Raw genomic sequence first — 20,576 nt, forward strand, 5'->3', positions numbered from 1 at the left:
GTAGGCTGTTATTTTTGGGGCACCTAGTGTAAAGCATTAATTGGTAAAGCCATGGTTATCATCAGCATAGTTCCTCGTTTTGTAATTTTTGGGCACCGATATAGCTTTATTACAGCAACATTATCTTCCTTACAAATCCTAGTCCTGTGATTGTCGACAATATATGACATTTGATGGGTTCATTACACAGGAAAGAAACCTACCGTGATAGATTGACAGGCCTTTTGGCTTCTCCACATCACTCAGAAGGCTCTCTACACGACTTGGAGGCCGAATACTTTCTCCACTCATCTGACCCCTGTAATGTGATAAAAATCTGGAATAAATGTTCAGTATGAATAATGGCCTTCCCATGTGCTACCAATCAATCTTTTAATTGTACCAGAAAATAAAACACAAAAATACAGAATATGGTTGTAGTCTTGACTTAATTTCTCCACTATATGATGCTATACCTAAATTTGTTCGGACAATTATCAGATGTCCAACTCCATTGATAACCCATCTATTTATCCAGCAATAAGCTTATGCCTGGTAAAAAGTCCATCCATGTCTAAACAGTTCAGTAGACAGTTTGCCCCTTGAGGCCAACTCGATTTGAACACTTCTCAGAAGAGAATTTAAGCCTTCTCAGAAGATTGCATTCAGTTATATGCAAATCGAGTAAACCGGAAGAACACAACCCAAAACAAACCAGTTTTTAAGTTTTCTCGATCACTGTGACATAATACCTGTCCATGTATGTGCCTTAAATCCTTATCTAGTGAAACTCATCACTTTTTTTTTTTTTGCATGTCGCACACTTAAACATGGTCGCCGCCATCTTGGAAGATAAATTTTCCAGCGTCGAGAAGGAAGAGGTAGAAGATCTTCCAGAAGCAGAAGGAGAAGAGTGCAAATCAAGTTGGCCTCTGGGCTTATTGCAGGAAATAAGTTGATAATGATTAATCCTTACCACTGCCCTGTTTGCGTTTCACCGCTGTCTGACTCAGAATTCTTTCTCTGATATGCTGAATTATGCTTCTCAAAAGATTCTCCAGAATCTGAAGGGAAAAGTGATATTCAATTTTAAATAAACTACATCTCCGGCCATCATTAAACCTAAGCAGATGTACATACACTAAGGATGTAAGCTACAATTTGGTTTGGTTTGTTTAACGTCCTATTTACACCCAGGGTCATTTAAGGACGTGGCAGGTTTTGGAGGTGGGGGAAAGTACCCGGAGAACAAGAATATCAGAGTAAGCTAGGTTTATTCATGTCAATATATTTTTTAGTCCTTCATTCCAGCATACTATTGGCCTAAGATCGGGTCTTGGCTCTTGGCTCTAAGCATGCTACAGACAGGCCCAATATCAAGTCCCTGGGCCTCTTGGTTATTGAGAAGAAGTCTTTTAAAGATTTTAACCTATTTGACCCATGTGACCTTGAATGAAAGTCAAGGTCATTTATTTGAACAACTTGGTAGCCCTTCACCCCAGCATGCTACAGGCCAAATATCAAGTCCCTTGACCTCTTGGTTATTGAGAATAAGTCGTTTGAAGATTATAACCTATTTGACCCATGTGACCTTGAGTGAAGGTCAAGGTCATTTATTTAAACAAACTTGGTAGCCCTTCACCCCAGCATGCTACAGGCCCAATATCAAGTCCCTGGACCTTTTGGTTATTGGGAAGAAGTCATTTGAAGATTATAACCTATTTGACCCATGTGACCTTGAATGAAGGTCAAGGTCATTTATTTTAACAAACTTGGTAGCCCTTCACCCCAGCATGCTACAGGCCCAATATCAAGTCCCTGGACCTCTTGGTTATTGAGAAGAAGTCGTTTGAAGATTATAACCTATTTGACCCATGTGACCTTGAGTGAAGGTCAAGGTCATTTATTTAAACAAACTTGGTAGCCCTTCACCCCAGCATGCTACAGGCCCAATATCAAGTCCCTGGACCTTTTGGTTATTGGGAAGAAGTCGTTTGAAGATTATAGCGTATTTGACCCCTGTGACCTTGAATGAAGGTCAAAGTAATTTATTTTAACAAACTTGGTAGCCCTTCACCCCAGCATACTATAGGCCCAATATGAAGTTCCTGGGCCTCTTGGTTATTGAGAAGAAGTTGTTTAAATGAAAAAGTTGACGCCGGACGGACGACGGACGCCGCACCATGGCATAAGCTCACTTGCCCTTCGGGCAGGTGAGCTAAAAACCACCGGCCTACGGTCAGTACCTGGCAACTGCCCCATGTAGGTTTTGAACTCACAACCCAGAGGTGTAGGGCTAGTGATAAAGTGTCAGGACACCTTAACCACTTGGCCACCATGACCCCCCATAAGCTACAACACTGGAGAAATTACACCCTATCATCAAGAAAGTGTAGACCATGTCTCAAAAAGTTTATACCACCTCCAGATATCCCCATAAACAGAAACTCCAAAGATTGAGGCACTCTGTTTTGGTAAAGGACAAAAGGCTGGTTTGGGAAATTGCTGTGCATGTGTATTACTTTTTCTTAAAATCAATTATTTATTTAAACCACAAAAATGAAACTGATGAATTTAAAGGCAAGACCAAAATATCAAATAGTAACTAAATAATTCACAGACTTGTCTCTCATTTCATTTGTTAAAGATTTAAAAGATTTTTCTGTCATCCTCTAGGATATGGTACCGATAGAACAAGCTGGCAATAAAACAATGACATATCAACAATTCAATTATGTCACCAATAACAATTGTGTTTCATCACAATAACTGGATCATATGTAAATAAGATAGTATGATGGGAGAAAAAGTAATCATCCCCGACTTCAAGTAAGGAAAGATTCTTTAAATCAATAATCATCCCCACCTCAAGTAAAGAAAGATTCTATTAGTAAGGAAAGATTCTATTAGTAAGGAAAGATTCTATTAGTAAGGAAAGATTCTATTAATATATAATCGTCCCCCACCTCAAGTAAGGAAAGATTCTATTAATATATAATTGTCCTCAACCTCAAGTAATGAAAGATTCTATTAATCAATAATCGTCCCCCACCTCAAGTAAGGAAAGATTCTATTAATATATAATCGTCCCCGACTTCAAATAAGGAAAGATTCTATTAATATATAATCGTCCCCCACCTCAAGTAAGGAAAGATTCTATTAATATATAATCGTCCCCACCTCAAGTAAGGAAAGATTCTATTAATATATAATTGTCCCCAACCTCAGGTAAGGAAAGATTCTATTAATCAATAATTGTCCCCAACCTCAAGTAATGAAAGATTCTATTAATATATAATCGTCTCCCACCTCAAATAAAGAAAGATTCTATTAATATATAATTGTCCTCAACCTCAAGTAATGAAAGATTCTATTAATCAATAATCGTCTCCCACCTCAAATAAGGAAAGATTCTATTAATCAATAATTGTCCCCCACCTCAGGTAAGGAAAGATTCTATTAATCAATAATTGTCCCCAACCTCAAGTAAGGGAAGATTCTCTTAATCAATAATCATCCCCCACCTCAAGTAATGAAAGATTCTATTAATCAATAATTGTACCCAACCTCAAGTAAGGAAAGATTCTCTTAATCAATAATCATCCCCACCTCAAGTAATGAAAGATTCTATTAATATATAATTGTCCCCAACCTCAAATAAGGAAAGATTCTATTAAATTATATAATTGTCCCCAATCTCAAGTAAGGAGAGATTCTATTAATCAATAATTGTCCCCCACCTCAGGTAAGGAAAGATTCTATTAATCAATAATTGTCCCCCACCTCAGGTAAGGAAAGATTCTATTAATCAATAATTGTCCCCCACCTCAAGTAAGGGAAGATTCTATTAATTAATAAAGCTGTAGACATCACATATTCCAATAGGCCAGATACTCTGACTTAAGATACTACATTCTTCACTTAGACAGTACTTTTAGCTCTAATAGTTTGTATGTGAAAATCGTTAATCATGCATAATTCTTCTTTACTCAAAATATTTTTTTGGTTTGATTGACAATTCATTGGTCTCAAATCTAGAAACAGATTTTGAGTTTGTAATTTGATGAATAATCCATTTTAAATTCACCGTGACATTTCTTACATACAATATTATAATCTATTCTACCATGTTTGTTTTGCAACGGCAGTTTTGATTGGTTTAAAACCATGTATTATTTTCCAATAATACATGCTCGTGCCAATAATACACGCTCGTGAGTCACGGCTGTTACAACTTTATATATCTAATATTCACTTATTTCTTAGGTTACAATAGCCGAGTGGGCTAATGGGTTAGTCTTTCATTAATTTTTTATCACGACGCGAGTTCGAATCCTACGGAGGCCCCCTTCTTTTTTATTTTCTTTATCCCTTTTTTTTAATTTTCATATTCAACGCCATATTATATATGCTCTTGATCGTAGTACTGTAGTGCCTGTAAAGAAATGTATATTTCATCAACAAATAATGCAATACTCAAGAAATAAATTACAAGGTTTTCCCGGGGTTTCTTTGCTGTTTTTCTATTAGAAAGAGGTCGATCTCAGAACTAAACAGTACATGGTAGAATAGAACCATATTTTAACTCGGATATTTTGCAATTTTAATTAATAACTCAGGCCTGCGGCCGTCGTTATTAATTTAATTGCAAAATATCCTCGTCCTCGTTGTATATCCTGCAACAATACACGAGTCATCGTTAATTATTTCTTAAGTAATTAGCACTGTTTTAATATTAGTTAGTATACTGAGTTTACGTATTAGATTTCTCATTCCCCAGTGATGTCAACAAGATATCCACTTCCCATGTATGTGTAATGATAGGACAAACTTATACAAGAACAGGATCTATATTGACATATCAACAGGCATATGTCACTCAATTGCTCGAACATTTGTTTACCACGAAGAACATACATGTACATGCAATATACACAATGTCATGTACATTGTGTTAAGTTACAAGTTTTGAATCTCCAGTTAAATTCTATAATCGCTGCTTGTAAAACTCTTGACTTGCATAGGTATAAATTTGTAATATTTTTCAGTTAAGACGATAAAAGTTTACCTTCTAGCTTTGTGGTGCCACTGGTGACTGTAGCAGCATCAAGAACACCAGAGTCAGCATCCGAATCTGACCTGTAATATAAGCATATCTATTTTTTTATGGCACCATAACACAAAAGTCAGGACTCTAATGGTTTGGTACTACATATATATATATTGGAACAAATTAACCATTCATGGGTGAAAATATCCGAGGCTTGAATTACTGAAATACATTTGGAGCTGGTTTTGCTAAAATTGACATACAAGGTATATACACGTGTATATATATATATATATTGGGGGAAATGTGTCCAAACCCAGTAATTATAATGAAAACTCTCACCCAATACATGTGTTATATGAAAGATGACCAAATAATCTATATTGCTGACAATGGCAGGTGAAGTCTACGATCACACAAGTATGGGTGCGTAAAATACGTCCTAATACGAGCTTGGCCAAGTGTAGGCTACCCCCTTGTAGTCAGGCATGGCTGAACATCAGCTTCAGGACGAGGTGACATAAACACATTCTCTTAGAGATGTCAGCTCGTCAGGTACATTCACAACACATATGTATTAACCTACCCAGTATCAGACTCTGTGGTGTTCTGTTTGTACACAGCTGAAGCTAACAGGAAGTTGGCCACCTCCGTATGACCTACTCTACATGCCACCATCAAAGGTGTGTCGCTTTTCCTGTCCCGCAGGTTATGGTCAAAAGGAGGCTGGATAATAAAGGTCAATGTCAAGCTTTTAAAATTCAAAATTCAAAATGGTGATTTTATGCACATCCAGAAGAAAATCATACCGTATACTGTAGCTAAACATAAACTTTACATATCTATATACCGGTATTTATTTTCAAATTGAAATCTTTTCTTGTCAACAATAAAATTCAGTGTTCAAATACTCATAGTTTCTCTCCCTTTAAGATGTTTGCCTACACGTGCTTCAAAATAGTTATCTCTCTATTATATAACTCACAAGAGTTATCGTTCCTTTATGCAACATTTTGTGTCAAGCTCATGAGAATTTGCGAAGCTTTGCTGATCTGGTTATCCAGTGGAAGACACATGTTTTTTTCAAAATTCATCCACCTGATTTTCTCTCTTGCAATGAATAAATAAAAACACTTTAAAGGAATTAAAAAAGAGTGCTATTTTCTTTGTATACAGAATTTAAATGTCACAAATAATGATTTTTCTCAAAATGCCAAATTTATAGTAATTATTAAGGATTTTTTGTAGAATGATCTTAGGAATCAATTATCTAAGCTTTTTTCAATTTTTGACACTTCATAATCTGGATAATCAGTACAAAATAAATTGAAAATTTTCTACCCACACAAAATTTTGATATGGGTGTAGGCAGCCACCTTAAAGATAGTTTCATTCATTTTTACAGACAGCTTATAATCATTTGTACACATAAAGCCTACCTTCCATATTTTGCGTAACTCCTGTAGCCTCTTTTTAGACTTGTTCCGAATGAGTTTCATCACGTCGTTTGTATGTTTGTGTCGATGAGACTCAATCTCGTTAAACACCCCACCGTAGGCATACTCAGGAAGAGAAAACAGGACACCATGGCCGTCAAGTAGTGCTGTCGTGGCTCCCCGTGACAACAGCAGTTTCACAATCTGCATGTAGCCTGTTAACGTAATGAAAATACTGCTGATGTCGATGATAATATAATAGGTCTAACAATAGAACTGTCCATCAAGCCTTAAACTGCTGTTTATCTTACTTGTGGTAAATTCAGCCATGACAAAATTAATTCAAAAATAAACTCTTGATATCATTGCTCACATGTTATTGTCAGAAGATAATTTGTTCTATTAATAATAATTGATGAATCTAGTTTTGAAATTTCAATTTTATTGACTGAATTCTACATTGTTTCTGTTTATAACTTCCATAATTACCTGAAAATTCACATCAACACATTCTATGAAACCTAACTGTTGTTTAATATCTAAACGACATGTGATAACAGAAATATCAATGACATATCAACTGGGTACATTATTAAATATTAAAAAAAACATGTACATGAACACAAAAATGTTTCATCGGCTGAAAATTTACTGTTTGTCTTTGAATTTGATTTTATCATCGGTGAAGAAAAACCTTTTTCTGCAGCCAGTTGTAGAGCCGTCTTGCCATCTGCATTCACAGCATTAACGTTAAGTTTGCGACGAGATTGAGAACATCGATCACCAGTATGTTCCGAGTTGCTACATGTGGTGGTGAAATTGAGGAGATATTGGACAACATCCAGTTTGCCCATCCTGGCTGCAATGTGTAGGGCAGTGGAGCCGGAAGAAACATGGCGCTTTTTCACATCCGCACCCCTCTGTAACACCAAAAACTTTCTAACAACACTTTCTAATAACCACACCCCTCTGTAACACCAAAAACTTCCTAACAACACTTTCTAATAACCACACCCCTCTGTAACAACAAAAACTTCATAAAGACACTTTCTCACATCTTCTCCCTCCCTCCAATGACAAAAAACTTTGATAATGGTGCATCATTTACCCCCCCCCACCAATAAAAACCTCAATAACAGTGATTTCTCATTGCCCATCCTGGCTGCAATGTGTAGGGCAGTGGAGCCGGAAGAAACATGGCACTTTTTCACATCCGCACCCCTCTGTAACACCAAAAACTTTCTAACAACACTTTCTAATAACCACACCCCTCTGTAACACCAAAAACTTCCTAACAACACTTTCTAATAACCACACCCCTCTGTAACAACAAAAACTTCATAAAGACACTTTCTCACATCTTCTCCCTCCCTCCAATGACAAAAAACTTTGATAATGGTGCATCATTTACCCCCCCCCACCAATAAAAACCTCAATAACAGTGATTTCTCACATCCGCGCCCCCCCCCCCCCCCCCCCCCCCCCCCCCACACTCCATAATGATAAAAACTCCATAACAGCACTTTGTCACATAATCATAATTGATTTTGTGGAGCCTTTAGTGATGTATCACAATAATGTGCATTATAAAGGTTAAAGTCAACTACAACTGATAAGTTACTGTTTATTATTTCTTTGGCTTTGATCATATAAAATTTATTAATGACATTACACAGCTTAAGATGTAATTATTAGTATGGTCATACCTCACATAGAAGTTTCACGACATCCAAATGGCCATTTTCTGCAGCAAGGTATAAGGGATAACTGCCTACTCCAGTCTGTGGGTAAAAACATACTTTATCAGCACGACACAAATGTTTGGTGCAATATACCACAGTCCTCGCTTTGATAGTCTACAAAAACCAAGACATCAAACAGAGTAACTGTTGTAATCATTTATCTATTTGTCAATCACGGGGCTACGGTGGCCGAGTGGTTAAGGTGTCCTGACACTTTATCACTAGCCCTCTACCATCGCGGTGGCCGAGTGGTTAAGGTGTCCTGATACGTTATCACTAGCTCTCCACCTCTGGGTTGCGAGTTTAAAACCTACGTGGGGCAGTTGCCAGGTACTGACCGTAGGCCGATGGTTTTTCTCCGGGTACTCCAGCTTTCCTCCACCTCCAAACCCTGGCACATCCTTAAATGACCCTGGCTGTTAATAGGACGTTAAAAAAAATAAACCAATCCAAACATTGCCAACCACTGATGTTGATGTCGGAGATGACCTTCATCATATAGAAGTGCATGGCAAGTTTAGTAGTATACAGAGAGACACTATTATGATTGCCTTCTACCATTATTTGCTCTAGGGAGAATTTTCCTTAGCTTGATCAGTGGATTGGTGGACAGGAACGATGAGGTCGTAGGTTCAATCGCCAGTAGAGGCAAAGTAAAATGTAGATACTCGCTCGATTTCCTGTTACATGTAAATTGATCTTTTGTTTCTCACCTGTGAATTGATCTTTTGTTTCTCACCTGTGAATTGATCTTTTGTCTCTCACCTGTGAATTGATCTTTTGTTTCTCACCTGTGAATTGAGGTTGTCCCCATCCTCAAGGAGACGATAAAGTTCCTCAGCTTTCCCACTCATCGCACATGACATCAACTCGGTCATCACGATTTTCTCTTGTCGTCTGTGACAGAAAACAGACATATTTAGTTGTAATTATAGTCGGACAACAAGAGATCTGTAGGCTTTAACAGTCACCTGAGATCTGATACACTGAAATATGATTGTTGTTGTGTGTTGACATGGAAATTATTAATAATAACATTGCACAACATCTTAGTACATGTCAAGCAAATACAGCAACTTTGAACTAGTAAACAACATAGAAACACCTCTCAGCAAACTCTGAATATCTTAGACTAGTAATCACATCAAGATTAAAAGATGTTTTATTTGAACCTAACTAGTGTATCTGTATATCTGGCCATGGTTTGGTCAACGTTCTTTAACTTAAAATTGTCCATAAAAAAAAAACATTATAAAAAAAATCTGTGTCTACAATTTTGGTGCATCTTTGGTCAGGCATGTTTTCTACGAAATTATGTCAAAATGATTATGAAAAGAAGTTGAAAATGTCAATCTTTTACTGAATCAGATGTGCAATTGATTTTTTTGCAGGGTCCGTGACTGTAAAATAGCTTATCAATCACAAATTTAAAGTCATTTCTAGATCAGCGTTTGCCAAAACATATATCATCCAATATGTCTGAAGAGGTCAGTTCATGAAATAAAATATTCGCGAAATCTAAGTTATTCATAGTAGTATTAAATGATTACATTTTCCAAGCATCTCTCAGTTTTCTGTCTAATGATGTTTTCTTACTGATGGTGCAGGCCTGGTAAAGTCCCTGTAAATGGAGAAAAAGCTGCTATAAGTATGACAGAAACAAGTACTGTATAACAGAACATACTACACCTGCCCAATACCAAAACCTATCATCTTAATTCCAAAAAGATTAAACCTATCTGAACTTTGATCGCTTATAGATTTTAAATTCATTGGTCAATTAAGCTTGCATAAAATCAGATAACACTGAAAGAAAACAAATTCATACAATACCGTGGATGTATGTAAAATTACTTATGGAAAATAGGCTTCTGCTCATTCCCGATTTCCTTTGTCAATAATTAATAATTATTTAAGATTAAAATGGGACTTTACCGATGTGTGTATCCATTTATACATGTATTACCTAAACTACATTTCCAGCCTATTATCCTAGGCCTTTTTCGTTTATTGAGGTACAAATGGTTGGACCCGAGATATTTATTTATGATATCATGACAGACCCAGAGATTGTATGTACAATGCACTGTAGTACAGGGATATAGTTTACTTACACTGTATGTACAGGGATATAGTATACTTACACTGTATGTACAGGGATATACTTACACTATATGTACAGGGATATACTTACACTATATGTACAGGGATATAGTATACTTACACTGTATGTACAGGGATATAGTTTACTTACACTGTATGTACAGGGATATAGTATACTTACACTGTATGTACAGGGATATAGTATACTTACACTGTATGTACAGGGATATAGTTTACTTACACTGTATGTACAGGGATATAGTTTACTTACACTGTATGTACAGGGATATAGTTACACTGTATGTACAGGGATATAGTTTACTTACACTGTATGTACAGGGATAGAGTTTACTTACACTGTATGTACATGGATATAGTATACTTACACTGTATGTACAGGGATATACTTACACTATATGTACAGGGATATACTTACACTATATGTACAGGGATATAGTATACTTACACTGTATGTACAGGGATATAGTTTACTTACACTGTATGTACAGGGATATAGTATACTTACACTGTATGTACAGGGATATAGTATACTTACACTGTATGTACAGGGATATAGTTTACTTACACTGTATGTACAGGGATATAGTTTACTTACACTGTATGTACAGGGATATAGTTTACTTACACTGTATGTACAGGGATATAGTTTACTTACACTGTATGTACAGGGATATAGTTTACTTACACTGTATGTACAGGGATATACTCACACGGTATGTACAGGGATATAGTTTACTTACACTGTATGTACAGGGATATAGTATACTTACACTGTATGTACAGGGATATAGTTTACTTACACTGTATGTACAGGGATATAGTATACTTACACTGTATGTACAGGGATATAGTATACTTACACTGTATGTACAGGGATATAGTTTACTTACACTGTATGTACAGGGATATAGTTTACTTACACTGTATGTACAGGGATATAGTTTACTTACACTGTATGTACAGGGATATAGTTACACTGTATGTACAGGGATATAGTTTACTTACACTGTATGTACAGGGATATAGTTTACTTACACTGTATGTACAGGGATATAGTTTACTTACACTGTATGTACAGGGATATAGTTTACTTACACTGTATGTAAAGGGGAAATAATCCTGTATCAACATGGCATCCACAACTTCTTCATGGTTCTGTACTACAGCATGGTGTAGGGGCAGATAACCCTCCACATCGCCAATCACAGGGTTAGCTCCCCTTCTACAAGGGGCACATTGTGAATTATGGTAAATAATTAATTACAGACTTTGAATTGTATTACTTTTAACAATAAGAAAGTAAGAATTAATTTTGAAGATCTTTCTTATAATTCAGAATTTTTAGTTCCATAAAAGCTTTTAATAAAACTTTCATGTATCACCTATTCGAGAGAAATCTGCAGATCCTTGTCCTCAGACTTAGGACATTTTTGTCCTATGTCAAAGATAGACTTACTGGAGCAGCATCCTAACACACACTGTGTGACCATGGTAAGCAGCTATAGCCAGAGCGGTCATTCCAGTCCGGAGGCTCCCATCATAGACACCTTGCATCTACACGAACATATCATTTTACATGAATCTCTTAACTTTACTTGCTAAAAGGTGTTTAATAAAAAATAATTATCATTTTACTGTGTAATTTGTTACTATTTCCCAATTATATGAACAAATTTGATTGTCTTTTACCTCAAAAGGCTAATGGCAAAGGATTCTGAATTTAACAGTTCTTTCAATTTGGAAGAGGCCAATTTTGACACTTTTTACCACAGCTAGCTTGGGGAGGATAAAGTTGTTCTGATTTTAACATTCAATATTTACCTGACAATACTGAGCATCGATAAAAGACTTTATTCTGCTGTTATCAAAATCCAGGATGACTTTCATGCTGTCTACCCTGTCAACAAAATATGGCAAGTTTATTTTTTATACAAAAATTTATCATTATTTTTCTGAAATTCCATGATTAATCATCAATTTATCTACTCAAGCCTCATACAAAATGAACTTGTTATCTAAAATGAATATAAACTAAAATTGTAAGGTAACAAATATCCTCACCACTACCAAATTTTGACACGAGCTTCAAATTCAAACTGAGACTGGCTCAATAGGATCCAGATATGACCCAGAACATGTATTGTTATTTTGGGGGTCTGATGGATCCAAGGTGATGGCCGTGGACACCATTTTGGAAAAGATTTCAAATTTCCTGCTGATTCAGGAGCTATGATCATATGGTGTGATTTTGGCAAATGTTTGTGGGAACATTCATGGACATAGCAGACAAAGCATTGTTTATCTTCAGCTCTGTTGAAAGTTTGACCTCTACAGAGGATATTATGCTACATGACTGCACTATCATCTATATCAGAATCTTTAAACAATTTAACACATTCCTATGTTCTCAAGTTTGAAAAACTTGGGGATTTGAATGAAACTCTCCAGAAGCCGTCCTGAGATAGAGCTGACCAATCAAAGTTGTGTAATGGGGCAATCTCTACCCCAAGTTGTTGTTCCTTACATGCTGGGTAGTGAATGCTAATGGCCAGTCTGCAACTCAGGATGCCTTTCAGTGGCCGTAACTAAGTGAACTTGAAAAACACATTTTATACATTTTCAGTCTCAATCAGTGCAATAAAGTAAACAAATTTGAGTGCCTGAACTCAAACCGACAAAGTATTGTAACTTTACAGTGTGATCAGAAAATATTCAAAAGGCTGCACAACAAAAGTGTCCACATCCAGGCCATCATTAAAGGTTCTCACCTGTTGTGGAGAGCTGCCACCATGAGTAACGTAAACCCGTCAGAGTTAACAACACTGATGTCCGATTCTTTCAGCTCTTGAGATCTCAGTTTACCCTGCAAATATATACAAATTATTGAAAGATGAATTTTGTTTTTCTTATTCAGAGGTGTTTGAGATTTTCTCAATGGTCAGACGAGTGAGGTTTTCAAATCTCTGGGCCCTGAGGGTAGATATGATATTTAGACAGTCGTCCCCGTATATCCTTACCTCAATGGTCAGACGAGTGAGGTTTTCACATCTCTGGGCCCTGAGAGTAGATATGATATTTAGACAGTCGTCCCCGTATATAATTACCTCAATGGTCAGACGAGTGAGGTTTTCACATCTCTGGGCCCTGAGGGTAGATATTACAGTATATTAAGACAGTCGTCCCCGTATATAATTACCTCAATGGTCAGACGACTGAGGTTTTCACATCTCTGGGCCCTGAGGGTAGATATTATATTAAGACAGTCGTCCCCGTATGTGCCTGTCCTAGAATCATCTGGTCTCATTCCATTGTGATCCTCACGATTAAAGTCAGCTCCTCGTCGGATTAGACAGCTGAAACACAACAATGTACTTTATTATTATCAATAACAACACTTTTATCTGAAGTTTGTTATATTAACACAAAGCTGAATGACATTTTAATTTTGTGTCAATTCTGCTCTGCCATTATAATTGCCATAAACATTATGGCTATATTCTTGCGAAAAAATTTCTTACAAAAAATCTTCAAATTGAAACGCTATACTCAGAGAAATGCTGCCTGCTCTAATAATCAAGTCTATACCTACCATATTTAGACAGCTATTGAGTTTACTATATTTAGACACCTAAAGAGTTTACCATATTTAGACACCTATTGAGTTTACCATATCTAGACACCTATTGAGTTACCATATTTAGACACCTATTGAGTTTACCATATTTAGACACCTATTGAGTTACCATATTTAGACATCTATTGAGTTACCATATTTAGACACTAATTGAGTTTACCATATTTAGACATCCATTTAGTTTACCATATTTAGACACCTATTGAGTTTACCATATATAGACACCTATTGAGTTTACCAAATTTAGACACCTATTGAGTTTACCACATTTAGACACCTATTGAGTTTACCATATTAAGACATCTATTAAGTTTACCATATTTAGACACTAATTGAGTTTACCATATTTAGACATCCATTTAGTTTACCATATTTAGACACCTATTGAGTTTAAAAGTAAGATGAGATCTTAGAACAAGGTTATAATTCTTTAAACAAGAGGCCCAGGGGCCTTAACGGTCATCTGACTCTAAATTAAAGACCCTTATATTATTGTAGTATGCATTCTCTGAAGCAGGTTTAGAGGCACTGTTGGCTATGGTGGCCATCTTGGGTTTCTGACTGACCCAACAAATAATAACACTTGGTCAGGACCATCCAAGGATCATTGCAGGCAAGTTTCAGTTCAATCTCACCAGTTGAACTTGAGAAGAAGTTTCAAATGTGTTTTCAAAATGCCGGCTGTGGCGGCCATCTTGGATTTCTGACGGATCCGAAAAATAACAACACTTGGTCAGAATCACCTCAGGATCATTTTTAGTAAGTAAGAAGTGAATCCCAATGGTGGAATTTGAGAAGAAGTTTGAAATAGGTGTTGTTCAGGAAAACCATGATTGTGCAATCATGTTACAAAATGGCCGCCATGGCTGCCATGTCAAAGTTTTTATGAAGCTGAGAAATAACAACACTTTGTTGGCTCTCCTTCCTTAACATCCTCACCAATTTCCAGCTCAATGGCACTTGTGGAACTTGAGAAGAAGTTTAAAATGTGTTTTTCAAGATGGCGGCTATGGCGGCCATCTTGGATTTCGGACCGACCCGAAAAATAACAACACTTAGTCAGGACCATCTCGGGATCATTTCAGGCAAGTTTCAGCTCAGTACCACTGGTGGAACTTGAGAAGAAGTTTAAAATGCGTTTTTCAAGATGGCGGCTATGGCGGCCATCTTGGATTTCGGACCGACCCGAAAAATAGCAACACTTGGTCAGGCCCTTCTCAGGCTCATTTCAGGCAAGTTTCAGCTCAGTAGCACTGGTGGAACTTGAGAAGAAGTTTAAAATGTGTTTTTCAAGATGGAGGCTATGGCGGCCATCTTGGATTTCGGACCGACCCGAAAAATAACAACACTTGGTCAGGACCATCTCAGGATCATTTCAGGCAAGTTTCAGCTCAGTAGCACTGGTGGAACTTGAGAAGAAGTTTAAAATGTGTTTTTCAAGATGGCGGCTATGGCGGCCATCTTGGATTTCGGACCGACCCGAAAAATAGCAACACTTGGTCAGGACCATCTCAGGATCATTTCTGGCAAGTTTCAGCTCAATAACACTGGTGGAACATGAGAAGAAGTTTAAAATGTGTTTTCAAAATGGCGGCTATGGCAGCCATCTTGGATTTCAGACTGACTCGAAAAATAACAACACTTGGTCAGGACCATCTCAGGATCATTTCAGGCAAGTTTCAGCTCAATCCCACCGGTGGAACTTGAGAAGAAGTTTGAAATGTGAAAAGTTTACGCACGACGCACGGTGCACGGCGGACGGCGCACGACGACGGACGAAGCATGATGACTATAGGTCATCCTGACCCTTCGGGTCAGATGACCTAAAAACAAGGGACAAAAAATTTATCATAAAAAAACAGCTGATCACAGCATGACTATTGGTCATGATTATCAAACCCTTCAAAGTTTCATGGATATTTTTTTCTGAATGTGAGGGAGGTAAAAAAGAGGGAAAAAATTAAAGATCTAAACACATCAATATCATACAAGTACTATCATATTTCAACAATTAGAAAACTTTTGATGGCCATATACAAATTGATGATATATTGATAAATATCAGAATTGTCTGAGAGAATCAACTATATAGCTTTGACGAAAGAGGGGTGTACAAAGTACAAGGCATCCCAAATGATACAGATCCCCTTATTTTAAACATTTACCAATATGCAACAAAAGATAGTAAGATTTGTCTAATAACAACGTCGATCAGGAGTTGTGAGTAAGAGTTTGAATTAACAACAGCACTATCCAATAATTAACAAAGTTGGTAGAGTTAAGATGGTGAAAATCTATAGTACATCTATTTGGATCGGAGGAGATTGAAATGCAAATTCATTCAAAAGAAGTATATTCTGAAGTTTAAGGACAATCAGATAAAATTAGTGAAGTTGGTAGAGTGAGGAGTTTGAAAATCTATTAATGGCATGTAACACACAAACAGCTAGCAATGACCTTAATTTTGATCAAAAGAGATTAAAACCCAAATTTGCTCATCAGATGATGGTTGTGTTTACGTGTATGGAGATTTAGGATTACCAGAAAATTAAAACAAGTTGTTAGAGCACTTTAGTTTGTTTGTTTGTTTTTGTTTAACGTCCTATTAACAGCCAGGGTCATTTAAGGATGTGCCAGGTTTTGGAGGTGGAGGAAAGCCGGAGTACCCCGAGAAAAACCACCGGCCTACGGTCAGTACCTGGCAACTGCCCCACGTAGGTTTCGAACTCAGAGGTGGAGGGCTAGTGATAAAGTGTCGGGACACCTGAACCACTCGGCCACTGCAGCCCCTAGGTAAAGAAAGGACACTAGAAACTATTTATAGTAACATTGACCTCATTTTTGACACAAGGTCATTGAAATGAAAACCTGTAAGAGAGATTAAGTGTAGGAAGTTTCAGGACAATTGGATCATTAATGATGTCAGAAGAACTAAGACATTAAGAATCTATTTATAGTAACAGTGACCTCATTTTTGTTTTGAGATGACTGAAATATGAAGTTGTACAAGAGAAAATGGATGTAAGTGTATGAAGTTTCAGTACAACTGGATCATTAATGAAGTCAGTAAAGCAAGGATGTCAAAAATCTATTTATAGTAACAGTGACCTCATTTTTGACCCCAGGTGATTTAAACGTGAACTGGTTGCAATTGAGTGTATGAAATTTCAGGAGAATATGATCATTAATTTGGTTACGTACATACGAGCCCCCACTCAGTCTGAGAGGATAAGAATATGTAAACGTGTGGACAGTTGTAGTCTTGAAGTGATGATAACATCGTACCTTACGGTGTCTACGTGGTTGTACTGGGCGGCGTAGTGTAGAGGACTCTTTCCGTTATGGACATTACACTTGTTAGGTCTGGCTCCAAACACACAAATCAGCACCTACACAAAAAAAGAGTGGCAGTTAGGCCCTACTTTAAAAGAGCTGTGGATACATGTATATACATAATTATTAATACATTTGGATCTTTTCTGTAACCTCTCTCTGAAAAAGACATACAATGTATCCCTATCCAGTTGTGTAATCCCTTTGTTATATACAATTCTTTACATTTGTGGTCACTCTTGTCTCTAACATAATATCAAAGTACTGAAAGTACTGAAGACACAAACGAAAACAAATTATTTTAACTGCTTTTGTTTAGTGGGGACATGGTCAACTTTGTATGGAACATCACCAATACCTGATTAGGACTAGGACAAAATATTGGCAAGAAAAGAAATTCATATCTACTTTTGATTGCAAGTGCGTCTTGGCAGCTAATTGTCAGAATAGGTACTCGGGTAATCTTATTTGACATCTTCAATGGGTTAATGTATACGTAGTTGTAGATGTAATATGAAGGTCCTAGATTACCTGTAAAATTAATGAGGCCTTTCTTTTCAAACTTTTGAGGATCCCATGCCTATAAGCGCTTCACAAATTATCATTATCATTAGCATTTGAAAAAATATTTATACATTTGATGTAGCGCCCCATCTAGCTACCAGCTTTTAGATATGAGAGAGCTCAGGTTAAAAACTCTTGTGTGATTGTTTTAGGATTTTATCGTGTGTGTGAGCCCTGGTTTGAATGATGTTATGTCAAGGTTATGAATGATATTTTGTGGCAGATTGTTCTATCCCTTCAGTACCTTCTGTAAAATAGCAATAACAAACTTCAATTGTCAAAATACAATATGGCTGCCTGTCGGCCATGTTGTTTTCCGATTAGTCTCAAAATGCAATATCCATAACTAGGCACCGAGGGGAACCTACATATAAAATTTGAGAAAGATCCCTTCAGCACTTTCTGAGAAATAGTGATAACAAACTTCAATTGTCCAAATCCAAGATGGCTGCCTGTCGGCCATATTGTTTTCCGATTGGTCTCAAAATGCAATATGCATAACTAATGTAAGCACCAAGAGGAACCTACATATGAAATTTGAGAAAGATCAATTCAGTGCTTTCTGAGAAATAGCAATAACAAACTTCAATTGTCAAAACCTAAGATGGCTGCCTGTCAGCCATATTGTTTTCCGATTGGTCTCAAAATGCAATATGCATAACCACCCACCAAGGGGAACCTACATATCAAATTTGAGAAAGATCCCTTCAGCACTTTTTGAGAAATAGCGATAACAAACTTCAATTGTCAAAATACAATATGGCTGCCTGTCGGCCATGTTGTTTTCCGATTAGTCTCAAAATGCAATATCCATAACTAGGCACCGAGGGGAACCTACATATAAAATTTGAGAAAGATCCCTTCAGCACTTTCTGAGAAATAGTGATAACAAACTTCAATTGTCCAAATCCAAGATGGCTGCCTGTCGGCCATATTGTTTTCCGATTGGTCTCAAAATGCAATATGCATAACTAATGTAAGCACCAAGAGGAACCTACATATGAAATTTGAGAAAGATCAATTCAGTGCTTTCTGAGAAATAGCAATAACAAACTTCAATTGTCAAAACCTAAGATGGCTGCCTGTCGGCCATATTGTTTTCCGATTGGTCTCAAAATGCAATATGCATAACCACCCACCAAGGGGAACCTACATATCAAATTTGAGAAAGATCCCTTCAGCACTTTTTGAGAAATAGCGATAACAAACTTCAATTGTCCAAATCCAAGATGGCTGCCTGTCGGCCATGTTGTTTTCCGATTAGTCTCAAAACGAAATATGCATAACTAGGCACCGAGGGGAACCTACTTATGAAATTTGAAAAAGATCCTGTCAAAACTTTCTGAGAAATAGTGATAACAAACTTCAATTGACAAAATCCAAGATGGCTGCCTGTCGGCCTTATTGTTTTCCGATTGGTCTCAAAATGCAATATGCATAACTAATGTTAGCACCAAGAGGAACCTATATATGAAATTTGAGAAAGATCAATTCAGTGCTTTCTGAGAAATAGCAATAACAAACTTCAATTGTCAAAACCTAAGATGGCTGCCTGTCGGCCATATTGTTTTCCGATTGGTCTCAAAATGCAATATGCATAACTAGAAACCAAGAGAAACCTATGAAATTTTAGAAGATCCCTTCAGTACTTTGAGAAATAACGATAACAAGAATTGTTTACGGATGGAGGGACGGACGGACCACTGACGCAGGGCGATTTGAATAGCCCACCATCTGATGATGGTGGGTTAAAAACACCGGGGTCTGATAAACAGACTCTGGAGGCGTAGAATGCGGATGTAGACAGGGCAGGGTATACCATCACGACGGGCACATTAAACTAAGCACTATATTCAAAACTTAGAATTACATGCTCATATCAGCTCAGACTTGAGACAGTTTCTTAATCGCTCATTAGAGTGAACATGATTTTCATATAGCACTCTACGTTATATGTTTACACTCCATACTGTGTAGCTACAAATAATCTATACAACAAAAACACATTCATTCACATGTACAGTTCAAATCAATTTGAAGTGGAATTTTGTTTTTCACTTATGTACATTGCTGCATCAAATATTCTCCGCAATAGTATATGTACCATATACATAACTGTAACTGCATGATACATATATATATGTATGTATGGTATATATATCATGTTAATTAATGTTAGTGAGATGTGAATGTAGCTATATGTATTGATATCATCGATTTCAAAATCAGAGGTTTTTTTTTAATCTGCAGCATCTGTCAGATGAAAATGTAGTTCGAATGCCCAAACTGGATGAACTGTACATGTAGTAGCATTCTTCAAAGTCCATTATGAATGCTTTTCATACAAATGTATTTCTTTCAATTGTTCATGTGTTTAAATTATTAGAACACTGAAGTAATTTTTATTTTCATAAAAATGGAAGTACTGCTTATCTTTAAAACTAAATTGGATATTGATAAGATAAATTTGCCAAAATGTTAAAAATCAAACCTTATTAAGTAGAATCTAAACAGTTGTAAATGGCTAAGCCCACTATTCTTAACAACAAAATTACTTATTTTGATTCTCTGTCAAATATAATCAGGTTACTTGAAGACTTTGTCAGAAAAGTTAACACATATATACATTATTAATAGTTGCTTTAATTAAATTAATCTGAATTTGAACATTAAACCGACTTAACAATTTAAATGAAAAAATGTGTTTTCACCAT

General features: G+C 36.6%; 1 protein-coding gene across 1 annotated transcript in view; it reads right to left on the reverse strand.

Annotated features, from left to right (window-relative positions):
* Positions 1-20,576, reverse strand: part of LOC117317664 (ankyrin-1-like) — a 34,459-nt gene that overhangs the window by 6,422 nt on the left and 7,461 nt on the right. The window contains 15 exon segments of the mRNA XM_033872533.1: positions 204-298; positions 956-1,043; positions 5,048-5,118; positions 5,616-5,755; positions 6,469-6,680; positions 7,160-7,385; positions 8,172-8,246; positions 8,999-9,104; positions 9,758-9,828; positions 11,427-11,553; positions 11,788-11,885; positions 12,153-12,228; positions 13,100-13,194; positions 13,528-13,684; positions 17,251-17,354. Coding sequence (XP_033728424.1) covers positions 204-298; positions 956-1,043; positions 5,048-5,118; positions 5,616-5,755; positions 6,469-6,680; positions 7,160-7,385; positions 8,172-8,246; positions 8,999-9,104; positions 9,758-9,828; positions 11,427-11,553; positions 11,788-11,885; positions 12,153-12,228; positions 13,100-13,194; positions 13,528-13,684; positions 17,251-17,354 — 1,741 coding nt within the window.

This window comes from Pecten maximus, chromosome 19 (assembly GCF_902652985.1).
Source record: "Pecten maximus chromosome 19, xPecMax1.1, whole genome shotgun sequence".
Classification (NCBI taxonomy): domain Eukaryota; kingdom Metazoa; phylum Mollusca; class Bivalvia; order Pectinida; family Pectinidae; genus Pecten; species Pecten maximus.